We start from the raw sequence: 18,927 nt of genomic DNA, 5'->3' as shown, positions 1-18,927 counted from the left end.
GCCTGCTCTAAAGGACATTAGTGAGCCAGATGAGTTTATTCAATATCTGACTCTTAATTCCAGATTCTTTGGTGAATTCAAATTTCACCATCTACCATGGTGAGATTTGAACCTGGGTCCCCAGAACATTTGCTGAGTTTCTGAATTAATAGTCTAGCAAAGATACCACTAGGCCATCACCTCCCCACCCCACTGAATGTCATCAACCACACTTAATTCAATGAACAGCATGGCCCAAGGATTGAACCCAGGAACTTGATAACCTGTGTAGCCTACTGAAGCAGTTTCGCAATCAACAAAACCACTGTTTCATTTCACTTCAATATGATAGATATTGTCAGGTTTTCTTTCTCCTGAAGTGGAGTCAGTCTAAATACTGATCATTTTTAAAAAGAGAACAATAGGTTAATAATAATATTTCCTCTAAAGTACCTTACAACATGTCTCCACAAATACAAACTGTTGTAATCTCTCTCTCTCCATTCTCACCTTTTGTCCATTGAGTGCCTTCCCTGGAGAAGTTCCTGGTTCGCCTTTGTTTCCCTGTAAAGATAATAGGATAACAGTTAACAGATGCTAGGTTAGCTTTCCTATTCTGAAGATTCACGAAGGATTCCTCTTGCTGTTTCTTAAGCTTAGCTCGCAATTCAGTAAATCAATACACTAGCAGTGACTTGAAGAGGTTTTTACACGGATGCGTTCAATCCTCAACACTGTAAAAGCTCTGAGGGAATCAAACTTTTCACTCAGTTTAGCTTCAGGGAGATTCTTGCATTTGAAAAGTGTTGCCATGATTACTACGTGCTGTCATCTACACATAGGAATGAGAAACTGTAGTTCGGTAGCTCATTTAGAATTTATTTCAACAGCCAGTACATGTATATTAGAATCAATATTATTCATATTTATACATCTGTATTAATACTTATATAAAAATGCATGTAAATGCTTGCCTTAATATTATTAATTTGTATATGTGAATTAATATTATGTTGTACCTGTATATTCATATAACCAAGATTAATGCACAGGTACATAGCTATATTAAAGCACATGCACAAAGTAACATTTGTCACATATGTACATTGCACCTGTACATTGAAATTACTACATACATGTGGAACAATATTACAATGGAGCTGTACATTAATGCTACTATTTCAATGTCTATTAATGTTATTATGTACCTGTGAATTTATGTACATGCACATTAATATCAATATTATTGGCACTGTCGTGGTTCCATAATTACAGTGTCATAGATCATGCAGCACAGAAACAGACCCCAATCAGTCCATGCTCACCGTAATCCCAAACTAAACTAGTTCCACCTATTTGCTCCTGGCCCACATCCCTTCAAACCTTTCCTATTCATGATTTTATCTAACTGTATTTTAAACATTGTAACAATACCCACATCCATTACTTTCTCTGGAAGTTCATTCCACCCAAGAACTACTCTGTGTAAAAAAGGTCACCCTCAGATCCCCTTTTAAATCTTTTTCCTCTCACCTTAAAAACACGCTCCCCAGTTTTTATCTCCCCCATCCTGGGGAGAAGACCCTGTTATTCACCTTATCTATGCCCCTCAGGATGTTACAAACCTCAATAAGGTGATTGAAACGTACATATTCCAATTTTAAAGCTTCTGGGTGAAATCTTCACTGAGGCAAGATGATCAAATGGCTGTGCATCTATTGCTGAGAGACAAAAAAAACTGCAGATGCTGGAATCCAAAGTAGAGGCTGGAAGAACACAGCAAGCCAAGCAGTGTGGCGGTATACCCAAAATGTTGACTTCTCCACCTCCTGATGTTGCCTGGCTTGCTGTGTTCTTCCAGGCTCCTGTGTGTCATCTACTGCTGGTATACCTTGAGCAGCATCTGGCTCAGCTGGGAGCATGCATGTTTCTGATTGTAGGTTTAAAATCCCACCCCTGGATTTGAGCACAACTAATCAAACTGCCTCTCCAGTACAGCCCTGAGGGTATTGGCTTTCTGATTGTAAATCAAGGGTCTCAGCTGACTGCCCTGGTGTATAGAACACAGACCCCTTGGCACTGCTCGAAGAGGCATAGGGAAGTTATTCCCACAATCCCAGTCACCAGCATTAGATGTGGAGGTGCTGATGTTGGACTGCAATGGACAAGGTAAAGTAAATCACCAGGTTATAGTCCAACAGGTTCATTTGAAAACACTACGTTTCAGAGTACAGCTCCTTCTTCAGGTACTAGTGAGACAGGAAGACCTTAGACACAGAATTTATAAGGAAAAGATCAAAGGGTCAATACAACTGATGCGAATGAATTGAACACAGCGAAGATGGCTCTGAAATCTTTAATCAGTTAGAATGGATGTGCAGGTTTTGATTAAAAGCAAATCCCAGAACTTCTAACAAGTCACCTTTAGCCTGTTCTGTCACTATCATGTTTTTGTAAATTCATTTTCTGAATCTGATGTCAGTGAATATCTGCAGGTTATAACTTAGAGAAACATAGACACCAGGAGCAGGAATAAACCATTTGGTTCTTCGAGTCTGCTCCGCCATTCAATAAAAGAATGCCTGGAATGAGATTAGGGCCAATCAAGTATAACAGTGGGAAAGTGTGCATGAAGTCAGAGGAGATAGGAGAAGCGCTAAATGAATATTTTTCGTCAATAATCACACTGGTAAAAGACAATGTTGTCGAGGAGAATACTGAGGTACAGGCTACTAGAATAGATGGGATTGAGGTTCACAAGGTGGAGGTGCTAGCAATTCTAGAAAGTGTAAAAAATAGATAAGTCTCCTGGGCCAGATGGCTTTGATGTTTATGTCATTATTGTCTATGGGAACAGTGCCAGAAGACGGGAGGATAGCAAATGTTGTTCCCCTTATTCAAGGAGGGGAGTAGAGACAACCCTAGTAATTATAGGCCAGTGAGCCTAACTTCGGTTGTGGGTAAAGTGTTGGAAAAAAATATAAGGGTTAGGATTTATAATCATCTAGAAAGGAATAAGTTGATTTGAGATCGTCAACACGGTTTTGTGAAAGGTAGGTTGTGCCTCAAAAACCTTCTTAAGTTCTGTGAGAAGGTGAGCAAACTGGTAGATGAGGGTAGAGCAGTTGATGTGTTGTATATGGATTTCAGTAAGGCATTTAATAAGGTTCCCCAAGGTAGATTATTGCACAAAATATGGAAGCATGAGATTGAGGGTTATTTATCGGTTTGGATCAGAAATTGGCTAGCTGAAAGACAACAGAAGGTGGTGGTTGATGCAAATTGTTCATCTTGGAGTTCAGTTACAAGTGGTGCACCTCAAGGATCTGTTTTGTGGCCACTGCTATTTGTCATTTATATAAATGACCTGGATGTGGGTGTAGAAGGATAAGTTAGTAAATTTGCGGATGACACTAAGATCGGTAGAGTTGTGGAAGGTGCTGAAGGATGCTGTGGTTTCCAGAGGGACATTGATAAGCTGCAGAACTGGGCTGAGAGGTTGCAAATGGAGTTTAATGCGGACAAGTGTGAGGTGATTCACTTTGGAAGGAGCAACAGGAATAAAGACTACTGGGTTAATGATAAGGTTCTTGGTAGTGCAGATGAGCAGAGAGATCTCAGAGTCCATGTACATAGATCCCTGAAAGTTTCCACCCAGGTTGATAGGGTTGTTAAGAAGGAATACGGTGTGTTAGCTTTAATTAGTAGATGGATTGAGTTTCGGAGCCATGAGGTCATGCTGCAGCTGTACAAAACTCTGGTGCGGCCACATTTGGAATATTGCGTACAGTTCTGGTCACCGCATTAAAGGAAGGGTGTGGAAGCTTTGGAAAGGGTTCAGAGGAGATTTACTAGTATGTTGCCTGGTATGGAGGGAAGCTCTAACAAGGATAGGCTGAGGGTCTTGAGGCTGTTTTCGTTAGGGAGAAGAGGTGACTTAATTGAGACATATAAGGTAATCAGAGGGTTGGATAGGATGGACAGTGAGAGCCTTTTTCCTCAGATGGAGATGGCTAGCACAACAGAACATAGTTTTAAATTGAGGGGTGATAGATATAGGACAGATGTCAGAGGTAGTTTCTTTAGTCAGAGAGTAGCAGGGGCATGGAATGGCCTGCCAGCAACAATAGTAGACTCGCCAACTTTAAGGATATACATATGGATGAAAATGGAACAGAGTAGATTAGATGAGGTTCAGATTGGTTTCACAGGGCAACATCGAGGGCAGAAGGGCCTGTACTACACTGTAATGTTCTACGCTTCTATGTTCTGTGTTCAATGCACTCTTGGCTTAGTCTGGGCAAGGATCTGTGGCAGCAAACAGAGGCCTTTCTTTCACACTATTTCATTCAAACACTGACCCATTGACTGTCAGAAGTTATGCCTTGCAGTGCCTAAAGAGATCTGATAGTGGGGCCTCAACTCCACTTTCTCGTTCTGCCCTTGACACCCTGTTTTTGGTCAAAATCTATCTATCTTACCCTGCCTTAAAAATACTTAGCGATGTTTCTTCCACTGCTCTCTGGGGAACAGAGTTCCACAGATTCATGATCCTCTCAAAGAAAACCTTTCTCCTCACCACCTTCTCGAACAGGAGATTCCTTCTGGTGAAATGGTGTGCCACACCCCCCTCAGTAAATATTTCTCCAATGGGGGCATCGGTCCTGTCAATTCCTTCTTCAATGAGGTCAACTTTCAAGATACTTCTTTGATGAATGTACCTTCTCAGGCTCAACTGCGATCAGATTAGATTAGATTACTTACAGTGCAGAAACAGGCCCTTCGGCCCAACAAGTCAACACCGACCCGCCGAAGCACAACCCACCCAGACCCATTTCCCTACATTTACCCCTTCACCTAACACTATGGGCAATTTAGCATGGCCAATTCACTAACCTGCACATTTTTGGATTGTGGGAGGAAACCGGAGCACCCGGAGGAAACCCACGCAGTCACGGGAAGAATGTGCAAATTCCACACAGAGAGTCGCCTGGGGCGGGAATTGAACCTAGGTCTCTGGCGCTGAGATGCTTCCTACAATTAATTACAAACCTCACGCTGGTTGGACTCATGAATAACTAATACTTCCACATGATGCTGACAACTCACTTTCAGCCTTGCAAAGCACAAGTGCTGTAAATCAATGGGCGAACAATTGAATGGAAGCGTGAGAGTCCACTAGAGCAGGAAAATGGGACCAATGACACATTGTTACTGCTGCTGCTATGTAGTAACTCCTGCCCAGGGATCTGCCGTCACATTATACCATGCTTGGCTGTATTGTGCCATCCTCACTTATCTTCGATGGCACATCTGTCCACAATTCTGTGACACCAAAACCTGGACTAACCCCTCTTCCTACAGCCACCTCATTGCCCTCTGGAAGAGATCGCTTTAGCGTTTCAGCTCTGAACAAATGACTGAAATACTGACCATTTATCTTTTGCATGTCAATTTTCAGAGATCTTTTTCGCTGTTGCAATTTCGAGCACCTCCTCATTTGCCCCATGGTCTGTATATGGAAAGGTGCACATTCTAAAGGGTTCTGTTTACTTCCACAGATCCTTACTTATTGTCCAGGCTTAGCCACAAACATATTCAATAACTGATCAGGCTCGAAGGACCGAACAGTTTACTCCTGCTCCTATTACCTTGGTGCGCTTCTCTCCACTTTACCTGACGAAGGAGCAGCTTGTGATTTTAAATAAACCTTTTAAGACCTGGTGTCGTGTGACTTTCGACATGGTCCATCCCGGTCCAACACCGGCACTTCTACATCATGTCTATTCTCCATGTTTCTTGAGCGAAACAGAACATACAATCTGCAGATATTCTTTGACACTGGATTCACAAAATTAACTTACAAAAGCTGTGACTTTGATTTTCTGCTCCAACTTCCTAAGTTGTGGTTCTCCCACTCATTAAGAAAACAGTGGAAAATTGCAAACTGACCAGCTCAGCAAAATCCCAGACTGTATCATCAATCAGCATCATTTTGTGCAACAAAACCCCAAGTTGTGTAATGTAACTATTTACAATACAACATGTATTGTGAAATACTGGCTGGCTTAGGACTTGGGGGAAAAAGTTCTACGGGCATCAGAGACGGGAAACTCAGAATTTCTATGGCGATTTTGTCTGGGATTACATTCAGCATGGACTGGTTGGATGAATGGATCTGTTTTGGTGTTGCATCTCTCTGCGACACTGTGAAGCAGCCCCATTATGTTAAAAGTGTGGACAAACAGAATTTCACTGAAATTTTTGGCTTTAGAAAGCCTTGAATATCTGATCCCAGTATCCCCTCAATTCCTCATTCACTTCTAAATGTGTGGAAGTGCCGCAGGTGAACGGTCAGCAATAATGACTTGGAAATATATTACTGCTCTTTTGGTGGCCCTGGGTCAAAATCCTAGATTTCCCTCCCTAAGGGCATTGTGGGTCAACCCACAGCAGGTGGACTGCAGCGGTTCAAGAAGGCAGCTCACCCCCATCTTCTCAAGGGGCAACTAAGGACGGGCAATAAATGCTAGGCCCAGCCAGTTGACACCCATATCCCATGAGTGAATGAAAGAAAATGTAATGTTAGTAGTGTTTCAATCTGATTAGGGACTGTCAACATTTAAAGAGAAACATGAAGACCTTGTTTTAATCAGGGGTGCTGTGAAAACATGAATTCTTCGTTATTCATTCCTGGTAGACTCCCTCTGCTGGTACAAGTGTGCATGATATCCACAACTGGACAGGATGCACAATGTCATTTTGAGTACGCTTCATGGTGCGTGTGTGTGCATGCTTGTACACGTGCATGCATGTATGTATGCGCATGCGCATGTGTCAGAGTGACCAACAACAGCTACTACACCTGAGCAGTCATGGAGGTGCTCTCTAAGCCTGCCTACAGGGCTGGTGGCTTGGTCTGCTGCTAGGTATTTAAACTGCTGTCTGACTGGAACCTGGAAAATCCCAGGCAGCTTCCACCACCTGGTCTTCAGTGGCAATGCATTATTTCAATCACTGCCCTCCCAAACTCACCACAGGGTCAGTGTCTTGGGATAGGATGCAGTCCACCTCACAAGCCAGCAGCACTACCTTTAGCACCTGCCCTGTTCCCCAGCCTTGATGCTTATCTGGTTTTTAAGTTGTGGGTCACCTCATTTCGAGTCACCTTTCTAGTCAGTTGTATAACTGCTGCTCTGTCAGATTGTGATTTCACTGTGACATCCCGCAGATTTTAATTCTACCGGATGTATCAGCCTAAGTGAAAATGCACCTATTTCTTACAAACCTAATGATCTTTTGATCCATTTAGCAAAGCATTCAATTTTATCTCAGTTTTATCTAGGAATCCTCACCATACAAGCAATCAGTGATGTAATATTACCAGCAACTTCCTCTATGGTTTGCAAATTTGGATACAGTTCAAATAGTTTGAACTACACTTGGAAGCTAACAGAATTTAGTGTTGCAATCAATTTCCTGAGCACATATAACAGACGCTGAAAAAGATTTGAATTTGTAAACCAATTGTTGCATCCCACTTTGAACTCATTGTGAGGGAAATGATGCACACAAGAGTGGAAGGAAGTCTTCAAAAATCAGAATCATGAAACACTCAGCATAAGATAATTCATTTAACAGCACAGATGAAAATCAGTGAAAATGATTCCTTCCAGACAAGAACTTGGCTCATTATTCACCAAAGCAATTTCTTGGCACTGTTTGAACTTTCAATCAAGACTGTGACAAACCTACAAAGTGATTTAAGTTCTAGGAGGCTTTCTTTCTCCCTTACAGTTTACTGTCAAACTGGAACAAAGTGAGGAAAAATTACTGTTCGGATAGAAATCTCCAATCTGGTCAAACCCACAATCTGGACTACTTTACCTCAAGCTAACTTAACCCAGAACAAAAATGAATGGGGCCCGGCAACCTAAACATCCAAATTCTTACGGTGCTGTAATACAGATTGTTGGAACTCGTTAAACTGTTGCATTTATCAGAAGATGAAGTGAACACAGTAGGTGGCCATTCAGTTTGTTGCGTGCATACTAGCTCTCGTCAAGATCCATTCCCCAATCTCGCTGTGATGCACTCAGATTTGAGACAGCAAAATGACTGAAGCTAATTGCTGACTACACTATGACTTTACTAACAAACGATAACACATTGTGAACAGTTCAGTGCTGTAATTTATAAGATGACATTAGAATACACCATGAAATATAACACGTATGTCAGACACACACACACACACACACACTACACACACACACACACGGAAACCAAGACATGCACTCCTTTCCAAACTTTAATTCTCTTTATATATACTTTGTGAACAGTGAAGAGAAATAATACAATTTACTCACAACCCCAGTGTAGTTTGCAGTCAATGAAGTATCTTTGACATGGTAGTTGCTGTTGTAGTGAGGATACCATAGTGGCCAAATTTTGAGCGGTAAACCCCTATATACAGTAAACACCATCTCAAACAGATGGTTTGTTTCGGTGGTCTCGATTGAGGTCTAAATATTGACCAGGACACCACGGAGAAACATTGAAACAAAGAAAATGGGAGCAGCTGGAGGCCACTTGGCCTTTTGTGTCTGTTCTGGCATTCCATATGATCATGGCTGATTATCCAATTCAGAACAGTTTAGCTCTAAGAACCATATCAAATAAAAACTGAAAGAACTGCGGGTGTTGGAAATCAGAACCAAAACCAGAAATTGATGGAAAAGCTCAGCAGATCTGGCAGCATCTGTGAACTGTTCGAAGGAAGGGTCACTGGACCTGAAACATTAACTTGATTTCTCTCCACAACATTGAAAGGAAATCAGTCACCTTAATGCAGAAAGGAATACTCCAGGATGACAATCCAAATATTTATCTGTCATCCAATTTGTCGCATAGTAAGGTTTAATGAGATAATGACTACATTTCAATCTTCATAAATTATCTCCTGTACTGAGAAACTGCTGTGTGGTTTTGTTTGTAATGACGAACACTTGAGTAATAATGCTTGAGGTTTCTGGTACAAAATGTTGACAATCATAGAAAAACCTCAACAGTAGCCTGTACAAACAGTAAGCAAGAAACAGCAGCTTCTGCCTTTGGTGTCAATGTTTATATTGTCGCAGAACATTTGGTTGTCTTTAAAGAGAACTGGAAAAGAACCTCAATCTGGATGGGTTTCTGCAGCTGATAGCATCCCTTTTAATACCCGGATGGATGTTGGGACAACTATTAACAGCAATAATTCCCTTTTTCTTCCCAAAAGGATCTATCTTCCTTCCTCATTGGCAAACTGTCAAGCGAAATGGGTGAATATATGAATTTGGGCACTTGACTCCTCCAGTCTCCTCTGCCATTCATTAAGATCATGGCCACCAATCTGTGTACTACCTCAACCCTGACCCAATTGCCTAAGATTCTTAAGGAAAGAAAGAGTCAATCAACCCCCACCTCAAATACCCACACTAATTCTTTCCCCATTGCTCTGTGAGGAAGTATCACACAGACACATGGCTATCTGATTGAAAGCTTTCCATAGAATCTCTACAGGGTGGAAGTAGTCCATTCAGCCCATCAAGTCCACATCAACCTTCTGAAGAACACCTCACCCAGATCCATTCCCCTACTCTATCCTTGTAACCCTGCACTTCCCATGTCGAATCCGCCTAACCTGCACATCTTTGGACTATGGGAGCAAATTGGACTACCCACGGAAACCCTCGCAGACACAAGGAGAATGTGTAAACAGACCTTCAGTCCAACTCGCTCATGCCAACCAGATATCTTAAATTAATCTAGTCCCATTTGCCAGCATTTGGCCCATATCCCTCTAAACCTTCCTATTCATATACCCATCTAGATGCCTATTAAATGTTGTAATTGTACAGTCTCCACCACTTACTCTGGCAATTCATTCCATACACACAACACCCTCTATTGAAAAGGTTTCCTCTTAGGTTCCTTTTATATCTTTCCCCTCTCACCCTAAACCTATGCCCTCTAGTTTTGGACTCCCCCACCCCAAGGATAGGACTTTGTCTCTTCACTCTATCCATGCCCTCATGATTTTATAGACTTCTATAAAGTCACCTCTCAGCCTCTGATGCTCCAGGGAAAAAAGCCCCAGCCTATTCGGCCTCTCCCAATAGCTCCAAACCTGCAACCCCGGCAAAACCCTTGTAAGTCTTTTCTAAATTCTCTCAAGTTTCACAACATCCTTCCTTTTGCAGGGAAACCAGAATTGTATGCTCTATTCAAATATTGGTCTAACCAATGCTCTGTACAGCTGCAACATGACCTCCTAGCTCCTGCACTCATGCATTGACCAATAAAGGCCAGTGTGCCAAATGCCTTCTTCACCACCCTGTCTACCTGCGTCTCCACTTTCAAGGAACTATGAATCTGCACTCCAAAGTTTCTTTGTTCAGCAACATTCCCCAGGACCCGCGGCTTGTCTGAACAATGAAATTGTGAAATCCACAGCAAACCACAGCCAACAAACTACACGCGACTTCCACTATAAATTTAAGTCAAGTTTAAGCATCCACCAGTGTGGAAATAAAATTGGGAATAAAAGTGGTCATTTTTATGCTTCCCCTTTGTATTTGTTTGAGGCTGTTTTTCCTGTCTTGTCTGCCAAATTCCAATTCCTGGACTGGGAAGAGCAGGTGATTGATTCCCAAGTTTACAGCCAATGCTGGGCTTGTAACCAAACACAACTAGCAACACATTATATATCAACTTCCACTGGTTCTTACCTCCCTGTTGGGAAATGGATCACTCTGATTATAATCTCACTGATGAATTAATCTTTCCTCATCACAAAAGATTATTTACGCTCCTATCATAAGCAGATCTTTGTGTTTTGGGTTTCCTGAGAGACCTCTACATGATGCTCAGGCTTTGAATTGTGGTTACTCGGAGTGTCTCTGAGAATAGTGAGTTTAGAGCTGCTGCCTCACAGCGCCAGGGACCTGGGTTCATTCCAGCATCGGGCAACTGCCTGCGTGGAGTTTGCACATTCTCCCGATGTCTGAGTGGGTTTCTTCTAGCTGCTCCGGGTTCCTCCCACAGTCAGATGTGCAGGTTATAGTGGATTGGCCATGGGAAATTGCCCATAGTTTCCAGGGATGTGGAGGCTAGGTGGGTTAACCATGGGGAATACGGGGTTATAGGGATAGGATAGGGTTTTGTGTCTGGGTGGGATGCTCTTCATAGGGTTGGTGTGGACCTGATGGGCCGAATGGCCTGCTTCCACACTGTAGGGCTCTATAAACTGAAAGAAACAGACGCTGGATCAGGCATTGGCCCTTCAAGCCTGCCATCTCATACAGCATCATCCTCATTGCTGACCTATCAACCTCTACTTTGGGAAATCCTACACGTCTGAGCATTTACAGCTCTCTGGAATGGAGAATTCTGCAGCCCTTTGAGTGGGGCAACTTCTCCTCATGTCAGTTTGAAAACTGTGCGATAATACTGTGGAGTGAAATGGGTGACAAGGGATCTTGCGTAATTATGATTTTCCTTAAGCGTTTTTAAAAGTGTTGGGTAAAGTCAGAATCGATTAAAATTTAGTTCGATCCTTGCAGTTATTGTAAAAGGGAAGCATACAGAGGAGGAGAGAGGGGAGATCTGGTTCATGATACGTTCCGCACTGTACCAATCCCACAATTTGGAGATAAACAGGGGGGTCTGCACTTTCCAGCCTCACACTGGCGATGAACCTTGCACCCAAGCTGTGCCTGGCAGAGAAGTGCTCATTCACTGCTGCTATTTCTGAATGATGCCAGCTGCTATTCTCCAGAACTGATGCCACTAGAACTTATAGATCATTAGAATTTAACTGCGTGAGGTGGTTTCTTAGTGATCGTGAAAGGCAGGAGGAAATCATCCCCACTGAGACTCATTCAGTTGCCTTTGACTTCCATGCAGGTTTGCTCCAACATACTTTATCATGGAGTAAAGAGTTACGGACTTTTGTGTTTGGGATTCAGATCTCCACGCCCCCCCCCCCCCCCCCCCTGTCAAATGTCAACCTGTCTGCATCTTTTGAAGGCCACTGCCATGTCAGGTCTCTTGACATAACAAACACAACTAATACGCTAGGTCCCTCCAGACACTGGGAAGCAGGATCCTCTTCACTGTAGAGGGGTTGCCACCTCAGGTTCCACCCTCTTGGTTTCATTAGACTTAGTAAAGGAATTCCCAGCCCTTATAAATGCCAGTGGGACTTCTGGATGGACTCATTGTTCACAATGTTGTTGTAAAACTTTTGGCATTGTTTGGAAGATGACAAGATACAGCTCAGGCAAACAGGAAGAAGTTAAAATATTTATAGTAAGTGTTTTAACAGAGATACAATAATTGCAAAGAGCAACAGTGAAGCCAAACATTACATCACACAGATTGTTGAAGGAGCACATCAACTTTTCCCCACACTCATCAGGACATTTGCAAAAATACCAAACATTTTATACTCAGTCAGATAGGTTGGGAATGGAGACTCCCCATGCAAGTAGTATTCTTACCATTCAATATAAAATGTGTTCTCTTTTACTTTGGTATTTTGTGATTAGTATAAGATGTAAAGCTTTGTCAAAGATTGCCTTCTTTTTTAAGCAATGCTCAGGTTCTATACAAGCAAAGATAATCATTTTGATGAAAGTACCAACCTTCACGCCAGGGGGACCAGGGCGACCTGGGTTTCCATGTGGTCCTTGGCGTCCCTAGTAAACAAAAACACAAAGACCCAAAGAAAATCAGATTACATCAATCTCACATGGTCAGCTCACTTTGCATCAGATTAAATACACCTCATAATTCTAATCAGAACCAGTCACTCCTGATCGAAACGTTAACTCTGTTTTCTTGCCATAGATGCTGCCAGACTTGCTGAGATTCTAGAGCCAATTTCTGTTTTTGTTTCAGGTCTCCAGCATCCCCGGTTCTTTGTTTCACTCATAATTCTAATTGTTCGTTATATTCATCAATGCAGAGCTCTTACTCAAAACAGTATTAGAGAAGCAGAAATGGGAATAGGAGTAGGCCATTCAGCCCCTCGAACAAGTTCCGCCACTCAATAAGACTGTGACCGACCTTTTACCTTAACGCCACCTTCCCACACTATCCCCATATTCTCAAAGTGCCCAAAAATCGCCCAATCTCTATCTTGAACAGACTCTTTGACTGAGCAGCGACAACTTTCTGCAGCTAAGAATTCTTAAGACTCTTTAGAAAAAGCAGCTTTTCATCTCTGTACTTAAGAGGCAGCCCCCTTGTTCCTTGTGTTCCTCATGCAGAGGGGAAACATTTTCTCTACACCTACTCTGTTAAACACTTTAAGAACTTTTTATGGCTCAATTAGATCACATTTAATTCTTCAAACTGCCTGGAAACGTTGGTCTGGTCCATTGAATTTCTTATGAGATAATCGCCTCCTCCCATTGTAGTGAACCTTCACTGCACTCCTCCCAGTCCAAGACTATTCCTTTTTTTCCACCTCTAATCAACCTGTTCAGAAATGTTAATACATACCTCTGGAGCAGGTGGGACTTGAACTTGGGCCTCCTGGTCCAGGGGCAGGGACTCCACCTCTGCACCATAAAAGAACCCCTAAAAGGACTCCTGAGGCAAGGAGACCAAAACTGCATTCAAAACTCAGCTTGTAGCTGCAGCAATTGTAACAAGGTCAGCCATCTGGACATCATAAAATACAGAATCCCTAGTGTGGAAACAGGCTGTTCGGCTCAACAAGTCCACACTAACCCTCTGAAGACCATCCCACCCAGATCCATCCCCCTACCTTAACCCTGTAACCGCGCACTTCCCATGAGTAATCTACCTAGCCTACACATCTCTGAACACTATCGGTAATTTAGCACCTGGAGGAAACCCATGGGGAGAACATGCAAACTCCGCGCAGACAGTCGCCCTAGGCTGGAATCGAACCCAGGTCACTGGTGCTGTGTGAGGCATCAGTGCTAACCACTGAGCCACTGTGTATGGGTTCCCCAACTGGGGCTATTAACTTGGTCCAATGGGGGAGCCCTGGCTGACATCCAAGATGAATGTCACGGATGCTGGGCCCCTGAATGCCTGACTCAGTGAGAGGCAGTGCTATTGTCAAAGGCACTGCATTTGTAAACAAAAGGTAATTGGTGATGGGATGGCGGTCTTTGGAGGAGTTATTTCAGTAACCTCCTCTACACCTACACCCTGTGTCCACTTCTGGTTGCCCTGTCATAGGAAGAATAGTATCAAGCCGAGAGGGTTCAGAAAAGATTTATCAGGATTTGCCAGGAATGGAGGGTTTGAGTTATAAAGAGAGGCTAGATAGGCTGAGACTTTTTTTCACTGGACTGTGGGAAGTTACAAGGTGACCTTATAGAGATTTATAAGGTCAATGAGGGGTATAGGTAGAGGTATAGAATGGCAGGTGTCTTTTCCTCAGGGTGGGGGATTTCAAGACTGGGGGCATATTTTAAAGGTGAGAGGAGAAAGATTTTAAAAAGACAGGAGAGACAATAACTTTATACAGAGGGTGGTTCCCGTGTGGAATGAACGTCCAGCAGAAGTGGTGAATGTGAGTGCAGTTACAAAGTTTAAAGGACATTTGGATAAGTCCATGAATAGGAAAGGTTTGGAGGAATATGGGCCAAGTGCAGGTAGTTGGGACTAGTTTCGTTTAGGATTATGATCGGCATGGACTGGTTGGATTGAGGGGTCCATTTCCATGCTGTATGACTCTATGACTTTAAAATATTGTACCTTGATTAATTATTTGATTGATACCTGTGCACATATAAGGTGGCAACATTTTCTTTTTTTTTTGTTTAACCACATATGAATGTATGTGGCAATATAATTTAAATTTACATTGCAGGAGGCGGCCATTTGGTCCATCACGTCCACATAAGACAACAAAGATATATAGACATATAATGTTTACAAGTGTTAACACCAGATAAAACAACTCAAATCAAAAAGTTGTATAGTAAGCTTTTATTTCATTAGTTACTAGCTCAAGTTTTTTTTTAGTGTGGGTCAATATTAAGACAATATTTAATATGCTGGAGAGTGTTTTTACTGGAGTGATTGTATACATTCAATAGTTTTAAGCGAATGTGTCATAACCCACTCTGCTCATTCAATCAACTTGAGCACAGACATGTTTTTTCCCTTGTTGTTCTACCTTGGAAGTGGGGATTAGTTTAGCTAGGTTGGCAGGACAGTTGGTTTGCAAAGCAGTGTAATACCATCAGCATGGGTTCAGTCCCTACAGTGACTTGACTTGAGCTTGGAAACATAGACAGAATTGAAAGTATTACAGAACCTAACCTCTCCATTTCCAAACAGTACCTCAGGTTCAACTGGTTAAGTTGATGAAATCCATCCTTGCATATTGCAGCTGGAGATGACAGTTATGTGGTTTTTCTGTGGTCAGGTTTAACCAACCTTAAAGTCAAACTTGAGGTTCATCTCATTTCAGGGGATGTGTAATATCTTGCTCTGAAGTTGTACATTATAATGACACTGAAATGACTTTAAAAGTCGGTGCCATTCCAGCAAATTACTTCTTCTGTTCAGGAAAAGGATGAGGTTGCATCCACTTTTCACTGGATTTTTTTTTATTGAGAGGCCCAGGATGATACTCTAACAGATTCAAAGCCATTTTAGCCATTGCTGGCCCAATGGCCACCATCTGCACTGTATTCAGAATCAAAATACAGCTATTAGTTTACAGGTGTGAGATTTGATTTCTGCCTGTGGCAATCAAATGAGAATTGGGTTGTTGGAGAGTGTGGAGATAGAGGAGGGTGTCACAGTGTATCAGTGGTTAGCACTGCTGCCTCATAGCGCCAGGGACGTGGGTTCGATTCCATCCTTGGGTGACTGTTCATTTGGAGTTTTCACATTCTCCCTGCATCTGGGTGCTCTGGCTTCCTCCCACAGTCTGAAGATATGCAGGTTAGGGTAGATTGGCCATGCTAAATTGTCCCACAGTGTCCAGGAATGTGAATTAGGTGAATTAGCCAACGGGAATGCAAGGACAGTGTGGGATGCTCTTTTGAGGGTTTGCGCAGAATCAGAGGCCATTCAGCCCAATATCTGCACTGGAGGGATTCTATGATTCTATGAAACACACTCATTCAATTGTCCCTGGTCTCAGGCCATACACCAGCCTAGCAGTTGTCACTAAGCTCGAGCACTTGGTACTGAAATAACTCTACACAGGTCAGTATCACATCACCAATCACCAAGTCATTCTTTATTACAGCACAGACACAGCACAGACACAGACTCTTCAGTCCAATACATCCACGCCAACCATCTTCCCAAACTAGACCAGGTCCACTTGCACACATTTGGCCCATATTCCGCCAAACCTATCCATGCAATAATCCAAATGTCTTTCAAATGTTGTAACTGCACCTGCATCCACCACTTCCCCTGCACTTCCACATTCTGCGTGAAAAAGTTGCCCCTCGTGTCCTTTGTAAATTTTTCTCCTCTCTCCTTAAAAATATGTCCCCTGGTTTTGGACTCTTACACATGAACTGTCCTTGATTACAGTACTACATCATTCAGAATCAGGTACCAGGGTAAACCTAACACTGAATCTTTTTATCTGTCAGCGAGGGCTCCAAGTGGACCAGGAAAATAGCCCCAATCAAGGAACTTCTATTCTTGAGGTCCAGCTGGATGACCTTGTCACAGCCACCGCAGGCAGGGCCTCACTTAATGTCATACTGTGTGACCTGTTAATGCCATTCAAAATGTTATAAACTGCTGTCAGGCACATTCAGCATCAGGTATCAACCTTGTCAGGATCACCTGGGATGAGGAAATTTGACTAGAATCTACACATACCCGTTTTTCAGGAAGAGAATTATGAACTTACTGTAAAACTAAAAATGCTCATTTAACGACATATAACAGTCTCATGGGATTTTATACCTAAGCTGCTGCCATAAAAAATCAAAGTTCTCGTCAATTCAGTGATTTCTTATTGTTTGCAACATGTAAGGGATGCAAGCAATGCATCCTGCACAGAATTACAGGCAGATATTTCTGCCTTTGTGTGTGCAAATGTGCATGCACAGAGGTTGCAGTCTAATGCATATCGATAGTGAATACCGAAAGACTCATTATCCTTGATACCTCAAAACTCACATGCAGAGCTTAATATCTGGGATTTATAAGAGAGCTTAAAGTTTCAAACATTCAAAAAATTGTACCTGCTTCAGAACAATTTGCCCCAGATTGAAACACGGGCCAAGATTTGAAATGAGTAAGTATTCTAATTTCAAGTTGACTGCATTGATGTGCAATGTGGCCAGTGTGCCTCTGCTTAACAACTTTGTAGGTTTAAGGAGCGTAAGCAATATTTTTCTGAAAGTTTACTTGATAAATTAATTTTGGAGAGCTCTGTATTCTCAGCACAGTCAGACACAATCAGTCCCACTTATTCCTCCAATTCCTTTTATAACCGTAAACAAATACTTCACTCAGGAAAGCTAACACAATGTCATTGTTTGTTATGAGGAGAATTGAATACCATAAGACAATGAGATATAGGAGCAGATAGAGGCCATTCAGCCCATCAGGTCTACTCCACATTCAATCATGGCTGATGTGTTCTCAACCCCATTCTCCTGCTTTCTCCCTGTAACTCTGGTCCCCTTATTAATCAAGAACACTCAATGATCTGGCCTTCACAGCTTTCTGCAGTAATGAGTTCCACAGATTCACCACCTCCTGGCTTGAAAAATTCCTCCTCATCTCAGTTCTAAAGGATTGTCCCTTCCCTCTGAAGCCTTGCTCTCGGGTCCTAGTCTCTCTTACTAATGGAAATATCTTCTCTACATTCATTGTCTCCTTATTTTTAAACCGTGACTCCTGGTTCAAGATTCTCCCATAAGATGAAACACTGTCTCCACCCAGGGAGGATCTTACATGTTTTAATCAAGTCACCTCTTACTCTTCTCAATTCCACCCAATGCATGCTGAGCCTGTTCAGCTTTCCTCAAAAGACAAACCCTGTATTTCAGGTATTAATCTGGTAAAGCTTCTCTGAACTGCTTCTAATGCACTTACCTCCTTCAGGTGACCAAAACGTCATGAGTCTTTGGAACTCATCATAAGGAGATGGTGGAAGCTGAATTTGTCAATACTTTTTATGGTGGAGATGTGTAGATCCCTGTTAAGTTAGATCCCTATTCAGCAATAGGAAGGCAGGAATGTGGATTTGAGGTGACAATTGGATCGTCCACGATCTTATTAAATGACAGAGCAAGTTGAAAGGCTGAATGGCCTACTCCTGTCTCATTTATTCTTGATCTTAGCTTCTATGCTTGCGTTTGCAATACAGCAATTTACGAACAAAGAGGAAAATAAAAGAGAGCAATGTGATTACAATAAGGAACATTCTGGGGGTGAAAATCAATTTGGAGGTGACCAGCATCATTAATGTGCCCGTACCACATTAGGCAGCTTGGATCTCTCTGTGTGCCCTGCCACTCTGTTTGCAAGAACTTCCATTGTAGCAATATTATTATCCTTCAAGAGGCAGCTATCTTTAGGGAAACCAAACAGGCTGCAGGTACCACTGGTGCTACTGAAACAATACTATATACACTGAGCATTGTGCAGGTAGACCTTAGAGCAGGAGAACAGGAGCACTGGAATTGAAGGTATTTTATTCTCTCAGACATGGGTATCGCTGGCTGGGCCCAGTATTTATTGCCCGTCCCTAGTTGCCCTTTGAGAAGGTGGGGGTGAGCTGCCTTCTTGAACTGCTGCAGTCCGGTTGCTGTGGGTTGACCCACAATGCTTGACCCAGTGACACTGAAGGAATGGCAAAATATTTCCAAGTAATGATGGTGAGTGGCTTGGAGGGGAACTTGCAGGAGGTTTTGTTCCCATGTATTC

General features: G+C 42.5%; 1 protein-coding gene across 5 annotated transcripts in view; it reads right to left on the bottom strand.

Moving 5' to 3' along the window:
- Nucleotides 1-18,927, bottom strand: part of col27a1b (collagen, type XXVII, alpha 1b) — a 653,616-nt gene that overhangs the window by 421,824 nt on the left and 212,865 nt on the right. For all 5 annotated transcript variants that reach the window (XR_011956099.1, XM_072565909.1, XM_072565908.1 and 2 more), the window contains exons 5-6: nt 12,669-12,722; nt 490-543 (exon numbers count right to left, since the gene is read on the bottom strand). Coding sequence is in view for 4 of the 5 variants with exons in the window: in XM_072565909.1 (XP_072422010.1) it covers nt 490-543; nt 12,669-12,722 (108 nt within the window). In the remaining variant the exon portion in view is untranslated. The remainder of the gene's footprint in view (nt 1-489; nt 544-12,668; nt 12,723-18,927) is intronic.

This window comes from Chiloscyllium punctatum, chromosome 49 (assembly GCF_047496795.1).
Source record: "Chiloscyllium punctatum isolate Juve2018m chromosome 49, sChiPun1.3, whole genome shotgun sequence".
Classification (NCBI taxonomy): domain Eukaryota; kingdom Metazoa; phylum Chordata; class Chondrichthyes; order Orectolobiformes; family Hemiscylliidae; genus Chiloscyllium; species Chiloscyllium punctatum.
The sequence above is the reverse complement of the archived record's forward strand: the minus strand, read 5'-3'. Positions and strand labels throughout refer to the sequence as shown.